Genomic DNA, 25,396 nt, shown 5'->3' with positions numbered 1-25,396 from the left:
ATTCTGTGATTGTGATCTTTGATACAAGGAGATTGCTTCATCAGCGGTGCACCCCAAACCACCTGAACGGAGTTACCTCCATCGCTGCCCTGTTGTGAACTTGTGACATCCCGCCATCTTCTGGCGTGTCGTCGTAGCGTCAACGGTTGGGCTGCTTCAGCTGCCTATTGCTTCATAGACTTCGCGGCTTCAGCGGATATTTCTGTGGAACTTAATGGGGCCCAAATGAGCGCATTCACCATTGCTGCAGCGCACAGACATACCACGTCATTGCTTTGTAATATGTAACAAAAAGAATGTTGTATATTTGTATAATTTATTTTTCGCGCCACTGCTTCTGTATTTTTGCGTCATGTGTGATTATATGCCTTTGCAGTGTTTGGGTATCGGTCGCATATGTTGTTTTGTAGTTTTAGTACTGTCACTAAAATAATTGGTGTGTTTTAAAGCTGGCACTTGCGGCGAAAAGCTGGCAGCTCATTAGTGTATGCATTAGTGCATTTTTGTACTGCGTTTAACGATCATCGCTCTGCTGTCAGATTGACGGGGGCATTTAAAAAGAGGGGAGTGTGCGGATAGTGCTCCTGGAGCGACGCGGATCACGCGGCCGATGCAGTTCGTTCTGTTCGTTAGATACCTCCTGTGGTACCACTGCGAGAAGGAGTTGGCGGCAGTAAGGCTGCTGACCTTTTCCGAAGGGCCCTCCTCCAACAACAGCTGCCACTCCTCTTCCCTTCTGTTGTTCCCGCGCCGGTCTTGCGTCTTCATTGGGCTTCTCAGTAGGAAGGGCTTGAATTGGCACGGTTCTTCTCACCACCGGCCATTGCCCTTAGTGACGCGCAATGAGCGCGGCCTTTGTCACCAAGATGTGATCTGCGCATCCGCTCACCCTTATTTGTGACCGTGCTGCTGCCCCATTTCATCCACTACGAATTGGCTATGAACTGTAACGAGACCTAGGAATCTGTGCATTGTTGAATAATGCAGCTTCTTCTGAAGTTGTAGAAGTTTGTTTATTGTACGTAAAAGGTTAACAAAACATGAATACAGAAGGAGGTTCCAAAGTCAAGGACTGTGGATGGGACCTCTGTATAATAAACAATCTTGCTCATAGCCCGCGTCTGTCTTCCGTCAGAACAAGATCACAAGAGCGTAGTGAATACTGGTTGCACCCTCGCCTTAACCTGGCGTGAACCTGCGCTTATTGGCGAGGTGCCACACATCTAAAAGTACACCTTCAAAGCTAACCCCTCAGCACTTACGGGGGAATTCGCCTTAGCGAAGCATGGCTTCCTCGTAGCCTGATTTCAGCACTTTGCTTAGTCCCTCGGAAATGTCATCGGCCACCAGCTCCTCCAGAATTCGGCGGTTATGGGGCGTCTCTTCTTATATGAAATCCTATTTAACTTAAATTTGCATTACTTCATTTACCATTTACATCTGCAGCGCATTTGTGGTGACACAACTGAAGCAAGAGTGAACTGCACAAAGAAGATGGGGCGAAACACACGTAAGCACAGACAAGGTGAAGACTTTCAACTACATTTGGGAGACTTCTGATGTATAGGGCATGCTAACAACATACTACATAATAACATAACAAAAACTCTATCGCAGAAAAGACTCGACGAAATAAAAGCACATACAGCAGAATCAGAGAGGCTTTACACTGGCGCCGTATTCAACCTTTTTGGAAATATGGAAGGCTTCGATAACCTCTGTCTCATTTTGGGGGCTTGTCTTCGAGAGGAGTGTGGTTTTGTTTAGATTTGCAGCGCAGCTCCTGCTATGCAATGGACGATTGCTACCTGTAGCAATGCGCATCGATCTCATGTGTTCAAGGAGCCGCTCGTTGAAGCACAGGCTAGTGTGGCCGACCTGTACCCGCCAGAAATATAGAGGTACCTGATAAACGCGGAAGCGCACCTGGTGAACTTGCTATGATGGTTCATTCATCACGTACTGTGCTCCATTTTTTTTATCGCCTCTTAAGAGGAGTAAACGTTTTTCAGCTTAACAGGTGCCGAAAGAACAACACGTAATCCATATTTACATGCAACTTTCTTCATGTTAATGGAATGACTGATAACACGGCATGACCAAGGGGCAGGTGCTCCATCTATGCACGGTACTTTTCTTTTAGTATTCTTCAACCTCTGAAAAGGCCTCCACATTAGCTAAGAATTCAGTATTTGGCGTAGCCCGCACTACAAGCCGCTTGATGTGATTCTGAGAACTTGATGACAGTGAATGATCATGTGGCTTGTTTTTTTCGAACAACTTTTCATATCATGCTGCATATTACGATGTTAGAATGAGCCCTTTTCTAAAATAAAATACTTTTGTTAGCTCTGGTACTCTACGACAAGCGGGCATGTACATTGGGAAAAAGCAATTTAAATTTCACAATTTTAATTGCGGTCTTCCTTTTTAATTCATGAGTAAAACGCAAAACATTACCTTCTGAGGAGGAGGTGTTGAGAATGTTAGCAACAGCACAGCGCAGGTCAAGGTTAGATGAGTAATGGGTGTATGAGGTTGGCGGGCGTGACTGAAGGGAAAGGTTCGAGCTTTACTCATGAAGTGACAAGAGACAACACAATCTAATTTCTATATCCTACATAGTTTTTCCGACGCCCATGTCTTCTGGTCGCACAGTCGCAGAGCTAACAAGTACTTAATTTCATTAAACTGCTCATTATAAGGTGGAAAAACGCAGTATCAGCATGAGCCATTAAGAAATCATGCCACCACTCACAGTCATGAAGTTTCCAGAATCAAATCACGCGACTCGAGTCCGCGACCGACCCTCAGCACCTAATTCTTAGCTCTTGGGAAGGCGTCCTTCAGAGGTCGAAGAATAATGAAATGGAATAGTGAAAGCAGTTGTAAAAGAATCTAGTAAATTGCATATATAGAAAACCTACCAGCCTTTGTCATGCCGTATTATCACTATTTCTCATAACGTGAAGAAGGTGGCAGGTAGTTATGGTATGCGTATATTTTTTTTCGGCGCCAGTTAATCTGGGAGCAGTTCGTGTCCTGCTCTTAAGAGAGAAATCAAAACGAAGCGCAGCCCGTGCAGAATAAATCGTCAAACCCATCTCATCAGGTGTGCCTCCACTCCGGGATTGTCTATCAGATGCATTCCAGTCGAAAAAAACTACAGAACTATGTCAAAAATACGACAAAATATCCTGTAGTTCCGTCGTAACCATCAGTGTATTCTGTAGTTCTGAGCACTTTTATGTTGTAACTACAGAAATTTCTGATGTTACTACTGAATGTTCTGTTGTCACAACAACTTTCCCGTCAAAACCTGCACAGAAATTCTGTCGTAACATCAGAAAATTTTCTGTAGTTTTTTTCGACTGGGGTCTAACAATCAGGGGAGTTTTTTCGACTGGGATCTAAGTGGGATCTAATAAGCACCGGCCATACCGGCCGGTGCTTTAATGAGCAGGCCCTTGAACTCAATAGTTCGATGCGCATGAGTACAGACAGCAATCTACCACTGCCTTTGAAAACCTTCGGCACGTTCTTTCAGGAGAAAACCACATTCTTCTCGAAGGCAAGCATCAAAACTTAAAGGGAGGTTACTGAAGCCTTCCTTATTGCCAGAAGAGGTGACGAATGCGCTAGTTCGCCTACGATATCGCTACCGAGGCAAGAGATCGAGTTTATAGATGAGCATGTTCGGCTTTGACAGCCAACCTGATTCTGCTGTATGCGCTGTCGTTATTTCGTCGAGCATATTCAGCGATAGTGTTTTTCTTGTATTCAGAGGCCTTATAAGCCACCTGTTACATAAATTCAGTTGGAAGTATGTGCTTTGTCTGTGCTTCCGTGTATCTTTTTCTCATCTTCTTTTTGCACTTTTATTCTACCGCTTCAAATCTACCAACTAGCCTTCCAGAACGTCTTACTTAAGAAGACCATTGAACTCAATAAACAGTTAGATCGGTCATGCGGCTGTATAATTATATAAATCAATCTACCTCTTTCACTTTTACTACCGTTACAATGCCGTTCACGTATACTATATACGAACTGTGCGGACCATAAAGCTCTCTAAGCGGTAGAAACGTTTTCCGTCTCCGATGACGCTAACCAACTCATACCTCTTCGACCGCGTAACCAGATGCGACACTACAGTGACTGTCTTAATAGAAACATAAATTGCCCTTTCTCTCCTGCTCGCTCCTAAGCACGTTTCACCGAGAAAATGCAAGAAAGGAACAATACATGATCACGTGATCTCAATGTCATTGTCGCTCTCCGCAGTGAACCGAAGCTTGGTTTTGTAGTAGAGTATCCGCCTCGTGTTCGGGAGGTACCTTGGTGCCGCCGGGTACCCACCGGCTTTTCAATGGGTACAAGCTTTCCCCCGGCCTAGTGCTCGGCTCTTTGGGGTGAAATGTTTGGGAAAGGTCTCAAATAGTTGCTCCGATGGGGCAGTGATCCGTTCCGCCATCGGACAACAATAACACCGCCTTGTGCGGCAAAAGCCCATTATGTGGCCCTTTTTTCTGTCAACCCGACCTTTGCAGGTCATTATTTTGTTCGAACCTTTAAGCCCTCGAAGGAGCAAAGCAGGATTAGCAGAGCCTATTTCAAACGCACACCCCTGAGAGAGCCGGGCGCCGGGCCCGGGGACGCTTGTACTCATTTTTCCGGTGGGAGTCCGGCGGCGAGTTTCGAAGTGACCACCTCCCGCTGCCGTGACGGGCGCCCAAACCACTCGGCCATGACTGCTACAAAGAGCTCTGCTTTGTGCGATGTCGCGGTGTGTATTGGCGCTACAGAATGTTCAAATTTAGTACGTGATTTACTCGTCTCCTTCAGAGTGCTCGGATCCACCCTATTAGGCGTCGCTATCATAAAGATATGGAGCGGAACTTTGACTTAGATTTATTTTAGCATCTGGCCCTACACTGTGTCAAGAAAAGCTAAATTTCACATTGCTTTAAATAAAATCGTATTATTGTCGCAGATCCTTCTTTCTCGTTTTTATTAGTTTGGAAGTTAAGAAAAAGCAAAGTGGAGTACTATCCCCGCTTAGCACTGTGAAGACTAGCAATTCAGAGAGCACGCACAGTGCACGAGTGTAATTGCTCTACTAGCATACTCTCCTTACATTACACACTATTCTCTTGAAGCACTGTATTCCAACATCGCATAAGAGGCTGCTCCGGGTGTCCTGAGATGTTCTAGGTGCCCCAGGGTATTCGGATGGACTGTTGCAAAAATAAAAACAGATCGCTAAGGCACTTTTACGAGTGCAACCAGTTCATGCAAAGAAAACCCTGTCAGGCGAAATTTCATCAGAGCCCTGTGGATACGGAGTCTTGTTAAAACGCCGGGTGTTCCACTACATGCGCCGTCAAATGTTTTTCGACAACGAAGGTAACAAGATGAAAATTTTGTGAGGATAATTTAAAGGATTTAGGATCGTTTTTCAAACCAACACGTTTATCAGTTCGGTAATTGTGCAGTCAATGCACTCGTGCTGCTGACTATGTTAGCTTATTTTCGGTGTTCAGTTCAGTTCAGTCGTTCAGTCGTGTCCGACTCCTCGTGACCCTATGGACCATGTCACGCCACGCTTTCCGGTCTCTCACTATCTTCCTAACATCACATAACTTCATCTGCAGTGCCTCGAGGATGCCATCTAACCATCGCGTTCGCTGCCTACCCCTTCTCCAGCGACCCTCAACCTTTCCCAACATCAAATCTTTCTCCAGCGACTCATCTCTTCTCATCAGATGACCAAAATAGCTGAGCTTTAACTTTAGAATTTGACCCTCCAATGAGCAGTCAGGATTTATCGTCGACAATATCGACTGATTTGATCTTCTTGCAGTCCAAGGAACTCTCAAGAGTCTTCGCCTGCACCACAATTCAAACGCGTCAATTCTTCGGCGGTCAGTTTTTTTCACAGTCCAACTCTCGCATCCATACATCACAATTGGAAAGACCATGGCACGAGTTATAATGATCTTGGTTGGCAGACTAATGTCACTGCTCTTTACTAGGCGGTCAAGGCTCTCTTTCCCAGAGCAGGCGTCTTCTAATTTCATGGCTGCAGTCTCCTTCAGAAGTAATCTTGGAGCCCAAGAAGAGAAAATCTGTCACAGCTTCCACTTCTTGTCCATTGATGCTCCAGGACTTGATAGGGCAAGACGCCATGATCTTTGTCTTTTTAATGTTCAGTTGAAGCCCAAACTTCTTACTCTCTTCTTGTACGCGCATCAGAAGTCTCTTGAGTTCCACTTCCCTTTCTGCCATTAAAGTGGTATCATCCGCATATCTAAGGTTGTTGATACGTTTTCCAGTAATCTTCACTCCAGCTGAAGACTCGTCCAGACCGGCCTTCCTCATGATGCACTCTGCATATAGGTTAAATAGGCAGGGCGACAGTATGCAGCCTTGCCTCACTCCTTTCTCAATCGGAAACCAATCAGTAAGACCATGCCCAGTTCTGACTGTGGCCTCTTGTCCTTCATACAGGTTCCTGAGGAGACAGATGAGGTGAATTGGAACTCCCATCTCTTGGAGAACTTGCCACAATCTGCTGTGATCTACGCAGTCGAACGCTTTCGCATAATCAATAAAGCAGAAGTCGATGGGTTCCTGGAACTCACTTGCTTTTTTCATAATCCAGCGAAGGTTGGCAATTTGGTCTCTAGTTCCTCTGCCCTTGTGAAACCCAGCTTGCACGTCCAGAAGCTCCCGATCCACATACTGCTGCAGCCTGCCTTGGAGGATTTTCAACATCACCTTGCTAGCATGCGAAATAAGCGCGATCGTGCGGTAGTTGGAACAGTCTTTGGCACTGCCTTTCTTTGGAATGGGGATGTAAACTGACCTCCTCCAATCCTGTGGCCACTGCAGGGTTGTCCAAAGCTTCTGGCATAATGTGCGCAGAATGTTAACAGCGTCATGGTTGAGGTTTTGAAGCATCTCAGCTGGAATGCCATCAATTCCACTAGCTTTGTTCTTAGCAAGGCTGGCTAAGGCCCATTCAACTTCACTCTTCAGGATGCCCGGCTCGAGATCAGTAATCACAACCGTCTTATGTTGGGTTTGTACATTCAGGTCCTTCTTGTACAGTTCTTCTGTGTATTCCTGCCACCTCTTCGTTATCTCTGAGGCTTCAGTGAGGTCCTTGCCTCGTTTGTCCTTTATCACGCCCAGCTTAGCACAGAAGCTTCCTTTGATATCTTTGATTGTCTTATACAGAGCTCTTGTGTTCCTTAATTGACTGTTGTCCTCAACTGCTTGGCACTGTATGTTCAGGAAGGCATTCTTATCTCTCCTTGCTATTTTCTGAAAATCCGCATTCAGAACCTTGTATCTTTCTCTTTCCCCCATAACTTTTGTCATCCTCCTGTCCTCAGCTATTTGCAAAGCCTCTTCAGATAACCAATTTGCTTTCTTGCATTTCCTTTGCTTTGGAACTACCTTAGTAGCAACTTCTTGTATTATATCACGAACATCAGTCCACATCTCTTCGGGCTCTCTGTCTTCTAGATATAATTCTTGAAATCGATTCCTCACTTTCACAGCATATTCTAATGGAATTTGATCCAGATCATACCTGAAAGGCCTTCTAGTTTTCTGCGTTTTCCTCAATCGAAGCTTAATTTTGGCAACAAGAAGCTGATGATCGGTGCCACAATCGACCCCAGGCCTTGTTTTTACAGCTTGTATAGCGCTTCTCCATCTCTGCCGGCAAAGAATATAATTGATCTGATTCCTGTACAGACCATCCGGTTAAGTCCATGTGTACAGGCGCCTCTTGTGCTGTTGAAAATGAGTATTCGCTATGGTCAGGTTGTTTTCTTGACAAAACTCTACCAGCCTCTGCGCAGCTTCATTTGGCTCGCCAAGACCGAACTTGCCGATAATTCCGGATATTTCTTCACTCCCGACCTTAGCATTCCAGTCTCCTATGAAAAAAACGACGTCTGATGATGGGGTGCGGTCTAAAAGGCATTGTAGGTCCGCATAAAATCTCTCAACGTCAGCTTCTTCAGCAGTAGTGGACGGTCGCCTTGTCCGTGTTTATTTATTTTTTCCGTCTCCTTCATGGATCACTGCCTTGTCGTGGCGGAGGGGCTTGCGAAACTCGTTGAAGTCGTGAGCTCTGCTGTGTAGGGCCACCCAAGATAGACAGGTCACGGCAGAAATTTCTGACAAAATGTGATTCACTGGAGAAGGTAATGGCAACCCACTCCAATATTTCCTGCCAAGAAAACCCTATGGCCAGTCACAATTTTCGGTGTACCAAAAGTGATAAATTAGCTCAGTGTCTGAGGCTCACACTTCCCAACTAGCTTCTTTGCGCAAGGCTACTTTGCTGGAATTATATTCCCGAAATGTATACAAAAACACTTAATAAGGGCTAACAGAGCAATTAAGTTCCGAAGAATCGACTGTTGGCCCAGCTGGCACATGATAAGAGTAGATACACTGCGCAAAAATAGCAGGACGAATGAAGACGGAACAGGGCGAACTAGCGCCTTGTCCGTGTTTATTTATTTGTTCCGTCCTGATCACTTTGCACCGTGTATCAGAGCAATTTAGATTCTCATACGCAAGCAGTCTCATCCAATTTTGACCAATCTGACCATAATGGCTGGAAGCAAGCTGCATTGCAATGCGTCTTATTTTAAAAAGATGCTTGGTGTGCGTTTACAAGCATCTGCGAAATATTTGCAAGCTACGATCAGCTCAAGCTGCATGATTCATCGGCAGCTATTTGGTTAATCATGTTTTGGGAAAAGTCCCCAAAATAGGGTTTAAATAGTGACTACGAAATGCATGCACTGTGTACAGCAAAGCTCGCTATTCGCGGATGCGGCTTACAGTTTCTCAGAAATGAGCGGGAGAACTTGCTATTGATTTTTAATGTCTTATTCCTGCGCATCTTTGCTACCACAAGCGCCGTTTTTGTTTCGTTTTTGTTTTTGTTTTCAAATTCCACCTCTGAGTTTTATAAAGCCTGCATAATGTTGCCAGGAAGAGGCTGTGCTTGGAAGTAGATGCGTCGCATCTACTTCTTTTTACAATAAATAGACTTCTGTCTAACCAGGACGGTGAGGCAAGTAGAAAGTAAACAATAAGAAACCGAGCATGACTAGTTTGGTGACGAATTTTTGGGCGTAGCTGGGCACTGGTCTGTATAGTTTACTCGCACGGCCCAGGGCATCAGCTGTAAGTAAGAAAGTGGAAGCCCTTTTCATCACCGATACCTCTGGTGGTAGTTATATTGGATCAAAAGCTTTTGAATAATAATTATTCTTCCTCATGGCAGAAAACATTTTATTTCTCATTTAACTTACAAGTTCTGTTTCAATGCCCTGCCGACAAAGGGACGGACATATTTTTTTTACTTCAATGGGCTTCCCGAACAACTCCGTCAGTAATGATCAGGGAAAAAAACAAATGACTTTTGTCTCGCCTAATAGGGTCTCCTTTTCTACTTAGAAGCGAGGACATTATCGCTGTTTGCTTATAGTCTGAGATTTTCTGGCAGATGTCTTCTTTTCCTTATGTTTTATTGACTGTCGCGGGTACGCAGTTCGGAGCTTTTCCGAATACAGCACCTAAGTTTCTGATCGCACTCAAGAGGCGCTGTCAATTAACATTTAAACTCTTTGACAATCTACAAGCCCAAATAAAATTTAGTCAAATCTGACACAAATCTGACTCGTTTTAAGAACATAAAACAAGAGCACGAGTCCACCTGTCAATTGAAAAAAATAAACTTCCTCTTTCTTTTGGACCCAACCCATAATGATGCTCTTTTAAACCGCCAGCATTAAAGGCCGCGATAACAAGAAAATCCGTCGTCAGAGTTGTGAGCGAGAAATCATGAGCGTGGCACTGGCAGGCGACATGGCCTCGCATTGATCGGACGTGGGATTGCCTAACGTTACTTTTGGAAGGTGCTGCCAACTCGGATTTCTCCTTTCAAATGGGAGGGCGATATCAGAATGAGCCTGCCAGGGTTCTTGCATTCCGAGTCGGCACTTTACCCATAGCCTGCGCAGACACGTTCATACGGCTTCGTTAAAGCCGTGCTTTATACGTAGCCGACGCTGTTGCGTCGTACCCTTCAAGACAGCGCTTAAGCATATCTCACGTTTTTTTGTTTTTTTTATTTATTTTTTATTTATCTCATTATTTATCTTTTATTTCCATGACTCTGCCAGGCAGTACTCCCGCCATTATTCCTCATTGATGTTTCATTCTACAACCTTTCATAGGTCGTCAAGGGCTCACAGCTCGAAAGGACATCAAATAAAGGACGTGCATTCAGATGTGCAGCCTTTGTGCAGAGACCAGGGCGTCTGCTTCTGAGCCGTGTAGTGACGCTGATTTAGCATTAGTGGAAGTCCTTCCCACTGGAGAAGGCAGCGCAAACATTCTTACCATCAAGAGATTTGTAATACTGGGAATGCATTACAAGTCGAACGAAGTGACACAGAAGCAGATCCCCTGGGCTCTACACTTTTGACAAAGACTGTATCTGTGTAAAATGCCTGGAATCACGTGAGATGTGACACAAGCGATCAAGAAGCAATCCGGAGCTAAGAAGACCATAAATTGTGGTAGTCCCAGTAACGCCACCTATTATGTATGAAGCAACTTGCCACCTCCCCCACCCCTCCTTATCAATTATCTATATCTTTGCAGATAACCACCAGGCTCTGATGCGAAGGCACTCTATCTGCGAGTGGCAGTACCTCGAGTGCTAACGGGGAAAGCCCCATTTGGTCGCGAGCTATCTCTTGCCCTCTCAGGCTGGCCCCCGTCTTGCACGACTTGTGCGCGGGGACACTCGAAGTTATATCGCAAACCGACCGCGAAGTCGCCGCACGATAAAGCCGTCTTCTCAGAGAGCACCCAAACGAGCGAGCGCGCGTCTTTCTCAGCTCCAAGCTGCACGATGGACGCCAGCGTTCGGGCGAAGTGTGTCCGGAGTTCGCTTCCTTCATGGCCGGCGTTCTCGCTACTGCTGGCGTTGTTGTTCGTGCCAGCCGCGCAAGGTTTGTCCTGTAAGGATGAGCAAAATCAGGATGTCGAATGGTGAGTGTGGGAACAGTTCCCGAAGTTCCAACAGTCTTTTCACGTATGCGAGCATGTTACAATGGCCTACCTAAACAGTTCGTTGAAGAGACATGCAAAAAAATTTATACGCTTCTGTTTACTTTAGCCAAACTTCAAGCACAAAACGAGAAATGCGGTATACAAGGTCGACGCGAGCATTATTTAGAGGAAGCAAGTCCCTTTAGTTTGCCTCTGCATGTGGTTATCCGATAATCGTATCCTTAATGACTGTTAACATTGTCTCGTATGAGCTGCCACTTCGGTTTCGCTGAACACAAGTGCTAGCGCAGTTTTGTAGCTGGCTAACAAAAACTCAATTATTTGTTACTGAAAGTTTCCTTGGCTGCCAAGTGTAAATGACAAAGAAAGAGTGCTACAGAAGCAGACCACGTCAGAATGCAGAATAGGACAAAGGAAAGAGACTGTTCTATATGCCCGCGAAAAGATGTTCTTATTATGAACCTATTAATGTAGGGGTTGCCCAATCGACAACGGGATTTTCGCAGTCAAATTGTATTTTTAATCTCAGTCGGATGCATTATAACTGAACTTACGCCCTTATCGCTCTAACATCTCTATACGCCATTTTGATGTTCGCATGCCTACACTGTGATGAAACTAATGTGATTTATTGGGTGCAATTAATATTCTAATAGAAGGCCAGTAAACTGCGTGCATTGAGTAACATCGCGTGTAATTATAGGGGTACCTCAGAATTAGCAAAGAGACCCCAAGTCTTACGCTTACGCACGAAAGTACTTGGAAAAACACGCTACTTGTTTACTGAAAGATATTTCACTACGTCACCAGCTCTCGAGCCGCGAATACATTACCTTGTTGTGCGATGTCAGTGTACGTTAAAGAATACCAGCTGGTCGAAATTTCCGATGCCCTCCACTGTGGCGTAAACCATGGCCTAAGCTGTTTTGGGACGTTATACTCCAGAAACTAGAACCGAACCACATTACAGTGCTGGAACGCTGTCTTAGCGTTTCAGCTAAACCTTGCACCGCCAACCGCATAACAACTTCAAAAAAAAGGAAAATAAAAGGAATTAGCATAGTCCATTGACCTTAGCATGCTCGGACAGGAAACAGCGCAAAGAAAACGTGGTAGTTACAGTAAATCGTTATTGAAATTTAAGGTGAAATAAATACCACGAGAAAAGCCTATGTTACAATTCCCGCAAACAAAAATAGCATGCTAAGCGCAAATGTTTTAAAGATAATCTTCCTGTTCTAGAGAGAGGGTACTTTTCATAATGTGGCAGTTTCTGGCAACGTCTTTAAAGTTCCACTTCAACTATTGCTATATTCGTTTTACGAGTCTATTCGGATAGGTGGGAAGGGTGGCTGCGAATTTCTACTCTTAATCAGAACTGAAAGTACCAATTTCAAATCGGGCTATAGGAGCCGCAGGAAAAGCAATGGCTGAAACGCTGCGTGCAAATCTGTATCTTTAAGAACTACTACGCACTGAAACTATACTGCACTTTCCGAAATTCAGAAGTGTTTTATGCCCTCACTTCTGTGAAAGCTGAAATATCACTGACCACCAACAAGCTACACACTCCGCCACTGCGATTCCGGTACAACGCTACCCAAATCCGAAGGCCTGGTTCTCTGCGCGCCCAATGTAAACTTCCTGTACACACCCGGCGACTGTTTCCAAACACGTTGGTGACGATAATAGAAACGCTGTTCCGCAGAAAAAAAAAAACGAGGCCTGCTTATCGGAATGGCCACGTGAGCACAAAGTAAACAAGCAGTCCGTACTACGCCTTCAAATGCCACCGTTAGTCACCTTCCGATGCTTATGAGCAGTTGAAAGAACAGTGCCATATTTGAAACATTGTTGTCAAAGTCCTATTCCCGCGATACTTTGCATCACTGTCATCACCATTAGCCGAATTTGTCATTTTGCAGCAGGCGAGAGGAGTTCATCCCATTTTACGCCAGCCGGAGCTCGGTGCGCACTTTTTCCCCTGAATTGCGCGCAGCATTCGCGCGTCGTAACTCTATACTGCCTGCGCCTTCCAATTTCCTGGTCAGGCATTTACGCCGGTCATTATTATTAAATTATATACGCGAGAATGCATTTATGAAACAGGCCAGCACTTGCTGTTTCCATCGCTATATTCACGACCCACTTAAGTGTGTGTATGCTTGATGTGATCCTGCCAATAATGTCAGTGGGACTTCGGATCAGTCCAGCTGCCCAGACCCATTTGCTTTCTTTCGTAACCTTTTGCCGTAGCCAGGCGAAATCGCCGCTTTTCCAGAAAACGTTCATACCAATTCTAACCAAAGGAGACGTTCTGCTCGCTTTTCCTATCATGTTCATGATAATCCTGCTGGTTTGATGATCGATGATCCTCTGGCCTTACCCACTCATGTTAACACTCCTCTTCATCACAAAAATCTTTCTACACTATTATAACAACGGAGAAACTCTCTGTGCCCTTCCTGTTCCGGATAAATCCCTCATAACCTCGCAAATACGCCTTGTTCGACTCATACTTTTTAAATACACTTCTTACTCCTGCTCCACCTTTCTCTACCGTATGAGACACTTCCCCACATGCCCAGATTGCGCTAAGCCCTATACTAATTTAGAGCACCGTTCTCCCCTTACGTGGCGGGCTCGGCCAGCCTCCGACCAGCTGGCTGACCAGCTGACTTTGATGGCCCTGGCTCTGGACATTCTTGACGTGTCTCTATATGGCTACTCCCTCCTCCTTCTCCTCCTCCTTTATGGGTTTATGGGATACAGTTCGAGTGTTATACGAAGACAGCATTTTTCGTTTACAGAGATTCGTTATGAGAAAAGGTACAAAGTACTAGTCTTAATTGGCCTGGTATGCTAGCTATATGCTTAACACAGAGGACCCATTAAGAACAGTTCTGATTGAGCGCTTGTGTTATTTTCACTGTCTCGTCGGGGTCTGTCATACACGCTTCGTGTCAAGAATACCGGTTTCACTCTCGCCTTTTTGAGCCTTTCTTGGGTGGTCTCAGACATGAAGTGGCCGTCTTCGAGCCTGTGACGCGCCACATTGCGAGCATGATATAGGGAACCCAAGCTCAAGTTTCGCCGCGCGATGGCAGCGCCGCTTTCCTGGCATGGTGGCGAAATGTGAAACGATGGGACGTCGCCGGAGCAGACGCTCCGCTAGTTTCCTATGCATGTGCGGCGATCGAGTTGCGCCTGGCGGTTATTTGGAGATACAAAAACGCTTCCGCTGATGCGAAACGGAGGTACTAAGTAGCATTGTGTCATGGGTAGCCACACTAGTAGGCGAAGCATCAAAAGACGGGGCTCACGTGTGGAACTTTGCAGATTTCGTTGGAAGCGTTTCCACAAGACCTGCTTTCCAACCGCATGACAGCATTCTGAGAAGTCTCGCGTTCTTTGTGGAAACGAAAAGGGCCAATTTTCCCCTTCTCCATAAACTCAGAAATGTTCGACAGTTGACAAAGACGTCTTAGAGAGGCATCAAAAGAATACAATGGTTAAACACCATGCATACGAAGTGAAGGGGGTGGAGGATTATCCTGCTCTTCGCTCCGCGCGTGTCTTGCTTTGCCGATTTTCTGTGCTCTCTCCCTACTTTGCGAGTACTCTGAAAGCAACCAAATGAACAGATATCCAGCGTGCGACGTCCGCGATCGACAATGATGTGTGAGTGTGCCCTACGACCAAGAAAATATCTAGGAACGAGGCCCTTTTTGTTGTGTGTGTGTGTGTACACACACTTTGCGTACACACACACAAAGTGTGTGTACACACACACACACACACACACACACACAACAGGGGGGGGGGGGGGGGGAATGCTTGGCTGAGCCGCTTTTACAGATTTCCGCAAATTGGCCAATAAATGAACCAACATTATTATTATTCATAACAAAAATATGTTGGAAGTGCAATACAAAAGTGATCCTAGTTATGGCTCGATTGACACTACTCGCACGGAGCACCCTATTCGCGTCACAGGTTTCGTAAATGCAAACCAAATATAAATGAAGCACAGCCATTTTGTAAGAACCGAAATAAAGCACGATTGTAGTACAAGCTTGGGTTTCACCTTCCTTCCGAGCCAGCGAACCGGTTATGTCGCGTGCAGCGCGCGGAGCACGCATGTGCTTTTGAGACTGCTAGCGTTCGTGCCTTTGAAGAAACATCTTCTTCGGACTATAGCTTATTCTTCTACTGCAAGATTTGCTTTAGTAACGTCGTAATAATAAAAACAAAACCGTATACAGATCTCATGCTACAGGACAAAACGATTATCAACAAGCGAGCAGCTTTATTTCAGAGTACTGATAATACTTCCGCAGTTTTTAAACATATTATAATGCAGCGTGTGCAACAGCAGCCGCTAGGCGGCTGCTCATCGAGAGTCTCGTGCGCGGACTCGAAGTGGCTCCGTGGCGTTCAAAGAGAAGTTGGCGTTGGCTGCTGTCACTCGGTGTTCTGGACCTGCTCTCCTGTGCCTGCTAGATCAACCCCCTATTAAAAGCAACCTTCTGGTTACGGGCCTAAACGGCTACGTGACAATATACGACAATATAGCTACATAGCTGACTTACCTCGAGATAAACTTCCTACGTTTTCGCTAACGTGGGAAACGCATTCACAATCAATATTTACTCATCGCCGTCTGTCGTCTGCTTTACAGTGCAGACGTGAATAAAAATTTTCTCGCCTATAATTACGTTTCCTCCATGGAAATACGCGGCAGGTTGTCCAATCATCAAGACGGAATGCAGGCGACATGTCGCGATGCGCCTGCGGGTGCGCGTCAGGGCGCGTGCTCGTTCGAGGGAAAGCGCGCGGCGCACGTCGCGAAGGCAGCGAGCCGAGCCGGCGGCGTCCCAGTGTGTGTTTTTCTGCCACAGATGGCGTTGCCCATCAGGAGCCGCAGCGCCGCCCAGCGATGCTTTGGGAGCCTATAGAACGAACTCAAACCTCTGGTCGAGAGGACATAACATTGAGAATCCCACCTCAAAAAAACGCTGCAGCTGCAACAGTAAATGCAGCTGTGGCGGTCACATTTTGATGTAGTCTAAATGCAAATCTTATCTGAGCTTTGCGATGTGATATCACTTTAACGGGCCAAGATAAATCAATATTTTTCAGGAACTCCCTACCGCGGCGCGTCGTTGTCTTGCATTGGTTCCCTCACATTTTTATTCTCGGCTCAGGTTTGGTTGGTTTGGTTTGCGGGATTTAACGTCCCAAAGCGAGTAGGGCTATTAGAGACGCCGTAGTGGAGGGCTCTAGAAATTTTGACCACACTGGGGTTTTCAACGTGCACTGACATCGCACAGCACACAGGCGCTTTGCTTTGCGCCTCCAAAAAGCGGCCGTCGCGGCCGGGATTCGATCCCTCATCCTCGGGCATATAAGTCGAGAGCCCCAACCATTGCACCACCACGGCGGAGTATTCTACGCTCTGTTCTGGTATACAGCGAGGGTGTGGCAGTTACTGCACATTTAGTTGCCGTGGAAACAGCTTCATTTTTTTTTTCCGGCGACTTCCGCTTGTCCCACAACTTCCCAGCAAGCGAGGGCATTCACGCGCGTTTAACTTTAGAACGGACCAGTCATATCGGCAAGGAGATTGAAAGAAAAGCTGGGAGCAAATAGCGGTAGTAACGCTTCGATTTGCAAAGTGGAGCTCGGACGACAGTTGCCAGGCTGCCGATAACGACAAATAGCAGCCGAGCGTATATGCGCCCGTCTATGCTGATTATCTTTCATTGTCTCGTGCTTTCATTTTCACTACGAGGCAAAGTCCTGAGCCTACTCTCTCCGAGAAGTAACGCATTGTTAAGCTTTTCTTTGAATAATTTTTATCACAAAGCTATTCAGGACCGCAGTGCTTAGCAACCGTCATATACCGTAGCCAAGTGGCACTGCGCTTCAAAAGCTTTCTGCCGACATTGTCTTCGAAGCTGGAATCTGCCGAAGAATATAAAAATGCCCTTCTTCCCTTGAATTCGCCCCTTTCGGAGTTCGCGAAAGATAGCCCGAAAGTTATTCTCTTTGTGTATAGGGAGTATGCACCTATCTCACAGCGGTGCCCATTTTTGGGGAATCAAGCACGGTAAAAGACTGCAGTCACATCAAATCGGCTTATTGCTATTTGTTTCGGCTTGCACTGCTGAAGATGTGTTTTAAAACACAAAATAGCGCCAATGACGTCGCTTGAATACCTCCTACAGCAGATCACATTTCATAGAGGTCCAGACCGCGGCCTTGCCAGCTGACGCTCGCAATCAGCACGTGCAACAGATATGCGTGCGCGCGTGCGTGCATGTGTGTGTTGTGTGTGTATGTGTGTGTGTGCGTGTGCGTGTGGGTGTGTTTGTGTTTGTGCTTGTGTGTGTGTGAGGAGGGAGAGATAGAGAGAGAGAGAGGGAGACTTCTTGGTGATCCTTGAAGATAGCTTACATGGGGTAGATCAAGAAATTAAGAGGACCGCTATTCGTGTCCCGTTTTCGTGCCGTGAAAGGGCCGACTCTGATAGAATTTTGTTGTTTCTCATTGATCCAATTACTCTTGCATATGTCCTAGGTTCTTCATGTACAAGATGCCCAAAGAGGCCTCCCAGGCGGCCTCAGTGGCGTTCAACAAAGCTTCCACTACAGTACGAGGAGGTGACGAGTACTTCTACATCGACGCGCGGACACAAGCGACGACTTCTAAGTGGCCCCTTTCCCCTCACTCTGTGACTGAGCCCGGCGGCGCACTCGCCAACACGCTGGCCCCACTCTACGTTACGAACAAGTCAGGCACGGTGAGACACCATCCGGAACCTTTGTAGCCTCGCGTTCAAGGAAAGGTCAAGATGCGTGTCATAATTAGCAAATAATTGCTCTGCTTGAAGAGTGGTTAATGACCTTTGTCGCTAGAGGGCGGAATTCGCTTACAGCTTTTGTAAAAACAAATTCGCGCTTGGATCTCAGTGAGCCTTCACGCATCTCATGAGTAGGTGCACCCTCTATCCAGGACAACAAAGCATTTCAATAGCTCTTTGTATAGACATTCGCGATGTCAGCAGCGTTGAAGAGTGTGATGGCCATCAAGACTACTCTTTTAGTTGCTCTAACTTGGTACCCTTTGACGCGGCTAAAATCAATCATACGATCCACCAGCGCTTTCTTCGTGCAATCTACACTAGGATATATCTGTAGTATTCTGTGCGACGGCTAGAGCCCGCCAGATATGCAAATACACGTATTACGTCACCGTCTTACAATATATATCTTTGTTTGTCCAAGCAGGAAGAAAAGCTGTCTGGAGCAGCGAGCACGCGATGAGGGCAACATCGCGTTTTTTACAGTGGTAAACAAGCACATGCACCACAGAGTGATATTGACTGGAGGGCGCGCCTTTGCACGCCAAGCACTCCTTCATAATTTTTGAATTGCGTGAGAAGGAAGGCACAAAATTTGTTCAACTGCAACGCCAACGCCTATTCTTTTTTTTTTTCAAACTTCCGAGAAACATCCGGCTGTTGCTAGAGGAAAGCTAAAGGTCTAGATTGCAGCCAGCTGGCATCTTGTTGTGATACAACTGCCATAGAACTTTAATAAATCAACCTGTTAACATTACTCGCATACTTTCTGAAGTTCATACAGACTATAGTATTATTGTTCTAGAAATGCCGCTTTTTTATGTCAGGCAACTTTTCTTTATACGCAGCGGCGTTCTTAAAACTTCCGGTATATTACAATGATAGTCCCGCTACCTTCACTGGGCACCTGTATTTTACAAAAACAGTTATTCGACCGGCCGGCAAATCACAGGGCGCTGCTCTGCTTGGCTTTCAAAATGCAGACAAACTATCAAACAATACCGAAAATAGGTACTAACCGCGAGAAGTTTAAGACTCGGAAAGAATTTTGCGGCGCACAGTATATTCAAGGTTTGGCTTTCGTTGATAGAGGTCACTGAGCACTGTCAGATAATTAAGTATACTAAATACCGGATCTAGTTTAGCATTTACTCACATTTGACTCTCATATACTATAGTACCGAGGCAATATAAAGTGCTGCATTTTAACATATATTTCGCAGCGAATCTCATAAAGCAGCGCAGAGTTAGCCGGATACTTTTTTTTATCTTTACTACACGAGTCAGTGGTTTCTGGAAGCGCCTTGCAATTTGTCTACGAATTCAAATATTTGTTTGTTTTTGAAAATCAGTGTTGTTTCTCCCGAGGTAGAAAAAAAAAACAGGAGAAAATGGGATTCACAGGTTCTGTCCACTTGCGCACGTCAGCAACATTCAGCCCAAATACCGTACTCTACATGGCAATGAGCATCAGGCTGACCAAATTACGACATTCGTAATACCAAATATTGATAATACACGTAATATAAGCTGTAGACGACTTCTGTAGTCGCTGTTTATGACGTTACACCACACGAGACACAGCGCAGACTATCCAAGGCACACATTCTTGATTGCGGAATCTCTGTTTGGTCCACTGGAATCCTGTACCTGCCACAACAAAATCTCGTATTCGTTGAGAATGGTCACGGGGTATCGTGGCGTAATACACAGTGCCATCAAACATGACCTTGAGATATCATCAACCATTCGACCAGTCAGATAATTTCATAGCCAATCGGCTTGTTGGTTTGCGGGGTATTCCATGGGGTTCTGATATGCTTAAAATCACAACCTCCGTGAAACCTCAATTACGAATTCTCTCTGATGTAATAGATGAACTTTCGCGGAGAAGAAGAGCTGAGCCAAGCGGAATCAAACCGCTACACATTTTGCTTGTATTGCGAACTGAGCGCGCTGCCTATAGGCACCACACTGGACTATTTGTTCAGTTTAAATGAGCCGGGCGTTACAGTAAAGTAACACTTAACTAAAACAAATTTACTAATTAGCACTACTTACCAGCTATCCTAAAGACGTACTACACCTTAAGTAGCACTAAAACTTAGTACCATTATTTAGCCCATCAAATGAACTTGCTGATTAGTCACAATAAAACAATTCCTTAGTAGCAATGTGCAGTCCTTGTCAAAAACATACAACCTGAAACCTTTGCTTCTAGGCTGCTAGCGGAGCTGCCTAGCACATCTAGCACTCCGACATGTAGGATTATGCGGACCCTATGTCCTCCGGTTATCGCGTGCATGTGGCTGCCGAGGTTTCAAAACGAGGTGCGCTGCGGGGCTCAGAAGCAATCCACTTGAGCTGTGTACTTTTTATGGGGACTGGGTGTATCATTTCCACGTGGCAGCGGTGTCGGCTCAACTCTTCAAACTACTTCGGCGTCTCTTATTTCTTTTATTGTGCGGATGGATGTCTTGCAGGAAATGGGAACGTCTGAACACAGCTTTCTCTCAAAAGCTTTTCTTTTTAACAAGGCGATCCTCGCTCTCATTTTTTCCTCGCAGAACGTGGCCTACGTGGCGTACAACGACCAGCCTCCGGATGACAACGAAGCTATCACTGACATCACCTATGGCCACACAAAAGGTACATATTCCGTAGAGATAAACAATATGAGAGAACCCGACAATTCTAGCTACGAAGATACTGGAATAGATGCATTAAGCAGAAGGATACAAAGAAGTCGGGGCCTGTGTAGAGCTAGACATGTTACGTTTCTGCGTTTCAGGCGATAGAGGCAGGAGTAACAACGGTCTAGCAATTCCTCACGTCCGTTCACTACAGCGAGAACCGCTATGTGTCTGGCTGCACAGCTCATCATAAACAAAGATGGCCTTCCGATCGGAATATCTCGCGGCACTTTAGTCTATTCATGTCGTGTTTCAATTTCTAGGTGGTGATGAGGGATTTTCAATGCTTTGTCGAATGCGAGTGGACTATAGCGACTAGCCACTTCTGGCTGATCTACCTGGATAACCTCAATTCAAAATTCATTGACATGTGCAACTGTGTTCTTAGATGCGCGGCCTGAGCTGCACGAAATCGCACTCAGACTAAAATGCCCCAGTCAGCCCGGCAGCATGTTGGGAGGCCACTGCCGGCTCTTTCAAACCTTTGTGTGCACTATTTCTTTATTACTAGAGAGCAGTCTCATCAAATTTTGCTAAGCTGACTCCGCGCTTTTTTTTTCTTTTATTAAAAGACTTGTCTTATGGCATAAGGTGATGGTTTGGTTTGGTTTGTGAGGTTTAACGTCCCAAAGCTACTCAGGCTATGAGAGACGCCGTAGTGGAGGTGAGGTTTTTGCTATGTTTCAGTAAGTCATGGAGGCTATTATATTTAACAAACCGAAGCTGGCTCCGGCTCTTAGCATTGTCCGTTAGCCAGAACTTCACTATTGTGCTTTCTCAATCTCTTCAGGAGTGAAACGCTGCCTTTCTGTACTGCCGGCTTTGGTTTCCGGACAAGAGTGGCATGAAATGTTGCTGTGACAAATAACAAACATAAACCTGTATTTTCGCAAACAATTTTTAGTGCTCAGAATTCCAAAGCCACGTTTCGACACCTTTATGGTGGTCAGGCCAAATCGTCATTGAACAACGCACCATTCTATGCAGCAGGCAGCCTTCGTATTTCATTAGGAAGGCCAGTGTGTGGTGCCGCAAAATAACGAAAGCGAATGTTTAATGAGGGAACCTTGCAACAACGTCATTTTGCGCTTGTGCTGATCTACCTGAACCAATCGATCATTCTAGATCAATTCGCAGTCAGCCTTTGCTGACCGGCTGGCTACATAATACTATGTGATAGCGGTAAGCTTGAAAAAAGCAGACAGGAGACAAACATCCAGTTTATAGTTTCACAACTTCATTTTGTAGATTTGAATCCAGAGATTATTCAAAGAAAGTAAGCAGCAGAGGAAAAGGAGATGAATGGAGGACGAGAAGACAATGCCAAGATACATCCTTGCAATATGACCTACTCATGTGCGTCTTACCCTCAAGCTATTCTTTTCAAAATGTGCCCACCATTACATCTTCCTAGTGCTGTGCGCACCATCATGCGCATGCGGCCATGCTGGGTGCGAAACTGGAAGCCGCTGGAGCACACAGAAATGCTATCCGCATTATATATTATTTACAGCAATGTAAAAACAGCTGGAAATGTTCTTCTTCTTCTTCTTCATCAGCCTGATTATACCCACTGCAGGGCGAAGGCCTCTCCCATATTTCTCCACTTAACCCTGTTCTGTGCTAGCTGCATCCACTCGACCCCTGCGAACTTCTTAATCTCATCCGCCCACCTAACTTTCTGCCGCCCCCTGCTACGCTTTCCTTCCCTTGGAATCCAGTTTGTTACCCTCAGCGACCATTGGTTATCCTCTCTTCGCACTACATGTCCTGCCCATGTCCATTTCTTCTTCTTCATTTCTACTAGAATGTCGGTAACTTGAGTTATTTCTCTGCCACACTCTGCACGCTTTCTATCTCTTAACGTTACCCCTACCATTTTTCGTTCCATAGCCCTCTGGGTTGTCCTCAACTTAAGTAGAACTCTCTTGGTTAGCCTCCACGTTTCAGCCCCATAGGTGAGTACAGGCAAGATGCAACTGTTGTATACTTTCCTCTTGAGCGATACCGGTAAGCTGCTAGTCATAATAGGCGAGTGCTTGCCAAATGCGCTCCATCCCAATCTTATTCTTCTTGTTATTTCCTTTTCGTGGTCCGAATCTGCGGTTACTACCTGTCTTAAGTAGACATAGTCGCCTACTACTTCCAGTATTTCGCTACCTAATGTAAACTGCTGTTCCTTCCCGAGGCTGTTGAACATTACCTTAGTCTTCTGCATATTGATTTTCAAGCCTACCTTTCTACTTTTCCTGTCTAGGTCATCAATCATTATTTGCAGTTCATCCCCCGAGTTGCTTAGCAAGGCAATGTCATCAGCAAATCGCAGATTACTGAGGTATTTTCCATCTACCCTTATCCCTAACTGCTCCCATTCCAAGTCTCTGAATACTTCCTCTAAACAAGCTATGAATAGTACTGGGGAGATTGTGTCTCCTTGCCTAACACCTTTCTTTATGTGAATTTTGATACTTTCTTTTGCAGAACTATGGTTGCTGTGCAGCCACTATATATATCTTCCAGCACTTTCACGTACGGCTCGTCTACCCCCTGATTTCGCAATGCCTGCCTAACCGCCGAGGTTTCAGCTGAGTCAAATGCTTTTTCGTAATGAATGAATGCTATATATAAGGGCTGATTATATTCCGAGCATTTTTCTATCCCCTGATTGATGGTATGGATATGATCGATAGTAGAGTATCGTTTCCGAAACCCTGCTTGATCCTTTGCTTGATTGCAGTCTAAGGTTGTCCTGATTCTATTAGCAATTACCTGGAAATGTTACTGTAAGCTTTAGCGCAAATTCAGTCCTCTGTCGCAGTGCGGCTACAAAACAAAACTACGTGAGTACAACATAATCATGCGACATTAACTTAGTGATTACTAGGTAAACAGATGATTACTTAGAAGGAACAAGTTCTACCAAGCGAAATGGTCAGAACGACCGCGGACACGGACGCTATTTTTCAGGTGCTGCTATTTTACCCATAACGTACTTGGGGACGAGTTTTTACTTCGACCAAGTAAGTTTTTGGGAGGGTTGGTGAAGAGCTTCCATACCTTAAACGCGAAGGACAGGACAAGAAAACAGGACAGAGCAATCGTTCACTTGGTTTTTAACAACGCGGTGCAAATGATATATGAACACAGGCTGGAGAAAAGCTTCCAAAGCCAAGTATGTCGATACGCTCAGGCCAGTCAACTTTCGAATATTTCTGTTTTCGTCGCAGAAAAACTGCTGAATAAGCTAAGGACAGCAATAAATAGAAAACCTAATACTGACAAAAAGAAAAGAGAGTTTGTCTTTCGTGCCATATCTGCACCTGTGCTCACACGACCTAAGAAGAATTGGGAAGCGCCCAGGGAGGGAAATTGTTTTTCCGAGACCTAAGAGACTGTCTAATCTACTCAAGAAAGTGAATGCGTGGAACAGTGAAGCTCAAAGCAACTCGAAGAGGCACACTAAATGTTTCATCCCTTGCCAGGAAGTAGTGATTTATTACTTGTCAGTGCCTTGTGGAAAGAAGCACTTCGGTAAAACGGGTTGTTGTCTGAAAGAAAGCTTAAAAGAACACGAATGCAGCATCTCACGTGTTGCCACCGCAGCGCACATCGCAAAGCACTGCAGAGACTGCAAGATGAAAGTGACGATGAAAACAATTATTAAGAGCCTCTGCACCAGGAGTTAACTTTGGCAGGAGGAACCCGTGGGGCTTGAAGGAGAAATCTGACGCCTTGATACCACGGCTTTACTAGGAACGTATAAGCGTGCCTTCTTAGCTTTGTCAGAGAAAGAGAGAGCCAATCTTAAATGTGAATGTTGACACGTGCAAGTTTTTTTTTTCTTTTTTGAACATTGCTGATTCGTATGCAGGAACTTGCATCTTCACGTTTCCAGTTCTGGTCACAAATGGGGATATTATGCTGGTTTATTTGCCAATAAAGGCTTCAGTTGCAAGTCACCGCTGTGTTCTGCCTCCTCTCTTCTCCTGTCTTTCGCGCTGTAACTATGGAAGGTCTTCTGCTTGCCTGAGGAAACGACAAAACAAACAGTGCGGGCATTCCCCCGAGTAGGCACAAAAAAAGCATGCAGAAAGGCGATTTCGACTTTAGTTTTTTATTTTTTCTTCGTAATGCCATTCTTATGATGGCAGCAGCCCCAGCTCAAAACATATAGGCCATTTTGTGCACAAACATCGGATAACTTCAGCCCATTGTTACACTCGACTTCAACACGTGATTTCTAGCGCAGGTGGCTATGTGGCAAGCAATGATCTGGATTTGCGAATGCTCCGGAGTAGCTTTCTGTGGCTCTGCAGCCAAAGCTAACCAAGCATAGCTTTTTTCGCAATGATGTTGCACCAAGCAGTTCTGGTACATCTATCTGGAGTTATTGGGCACCTTGGCGTTCTGCCTTCTAGGTCAAATTACTAGTTTTTGAGCCACCAGCTACGCTGAGATGTGTCCCTTTGCGTCGATGAATTCCTATGCGAACCTAAATTCATGGCTAATTAATGTTCTAAACGACATTCGTTGTCGATACAAGCTCACTTCTAGGGCCTGCCGGAACTGATGGGGCGACGCGGCAGACGCCGTGTACCTACGATTCGTGGCATTGCAGACAGGCGGCGCAGTGCGAACACAGCGTGTTAAACAAATGCTGTACTCATCAGTATTAATATTGCTGGTAATTATACTACATTGTTGTATTATTGCAAAGGTG

At 45.4% G+C, this 25,396-nt stretch overlaps 1 protein-coding gene across 1 annotated transcript in view; it reads left to right on the top strand.

Moving 5' to 3' along the window:
- Positions 1-10,763: 10,763 nt before the first annotated feature.
- LOC146177077 (plancitoxin-1-like) overlaps positions 10,764-25,396 on the top strand; it is a 28,373-nt gene continuing 13,740 nt past the window's right edge. The window contains exons 1-3 of the mRNA XM_084581087.1: positions 10,764-11,097; positions 17,701-17,923; positions 20,551-20,632. Coding sequence (XP_084437213.1) covers positions 10,958-11,097; positions 17,701-17,923; positions 20,551-20,632 — 445 coding nt within the window. The 5' untranslated portion in view covers positions 10,764-10,957. The remainder of the gene's footprint in view (positions 11,098-17,700; positions 17,924-20,550; positions 20,633-25,396) is intronic.

This window comes from Amblyomma maculatum, chromosome 10, assembly GCF_055883805.1.
Source record: "Amblyomma maculatum isolate TAMU_Amacu chromosome 10, ASM5588380v1, whole genome shotgun sequence".
In the NCBI taxonomy this organism is placed as follows: domain Eukaryota; kingdom Metazoa; phylum Arthropoda; class Arachnida; order Ixodida; family Ixodidae; genus Amblyomma; species Amblyomma maculatum.
The sequence above is the reverse complement of the archived record's forward strand: the minus strand, read 5'-3'. Positions and strand labels throughout refer to the sequence as shown.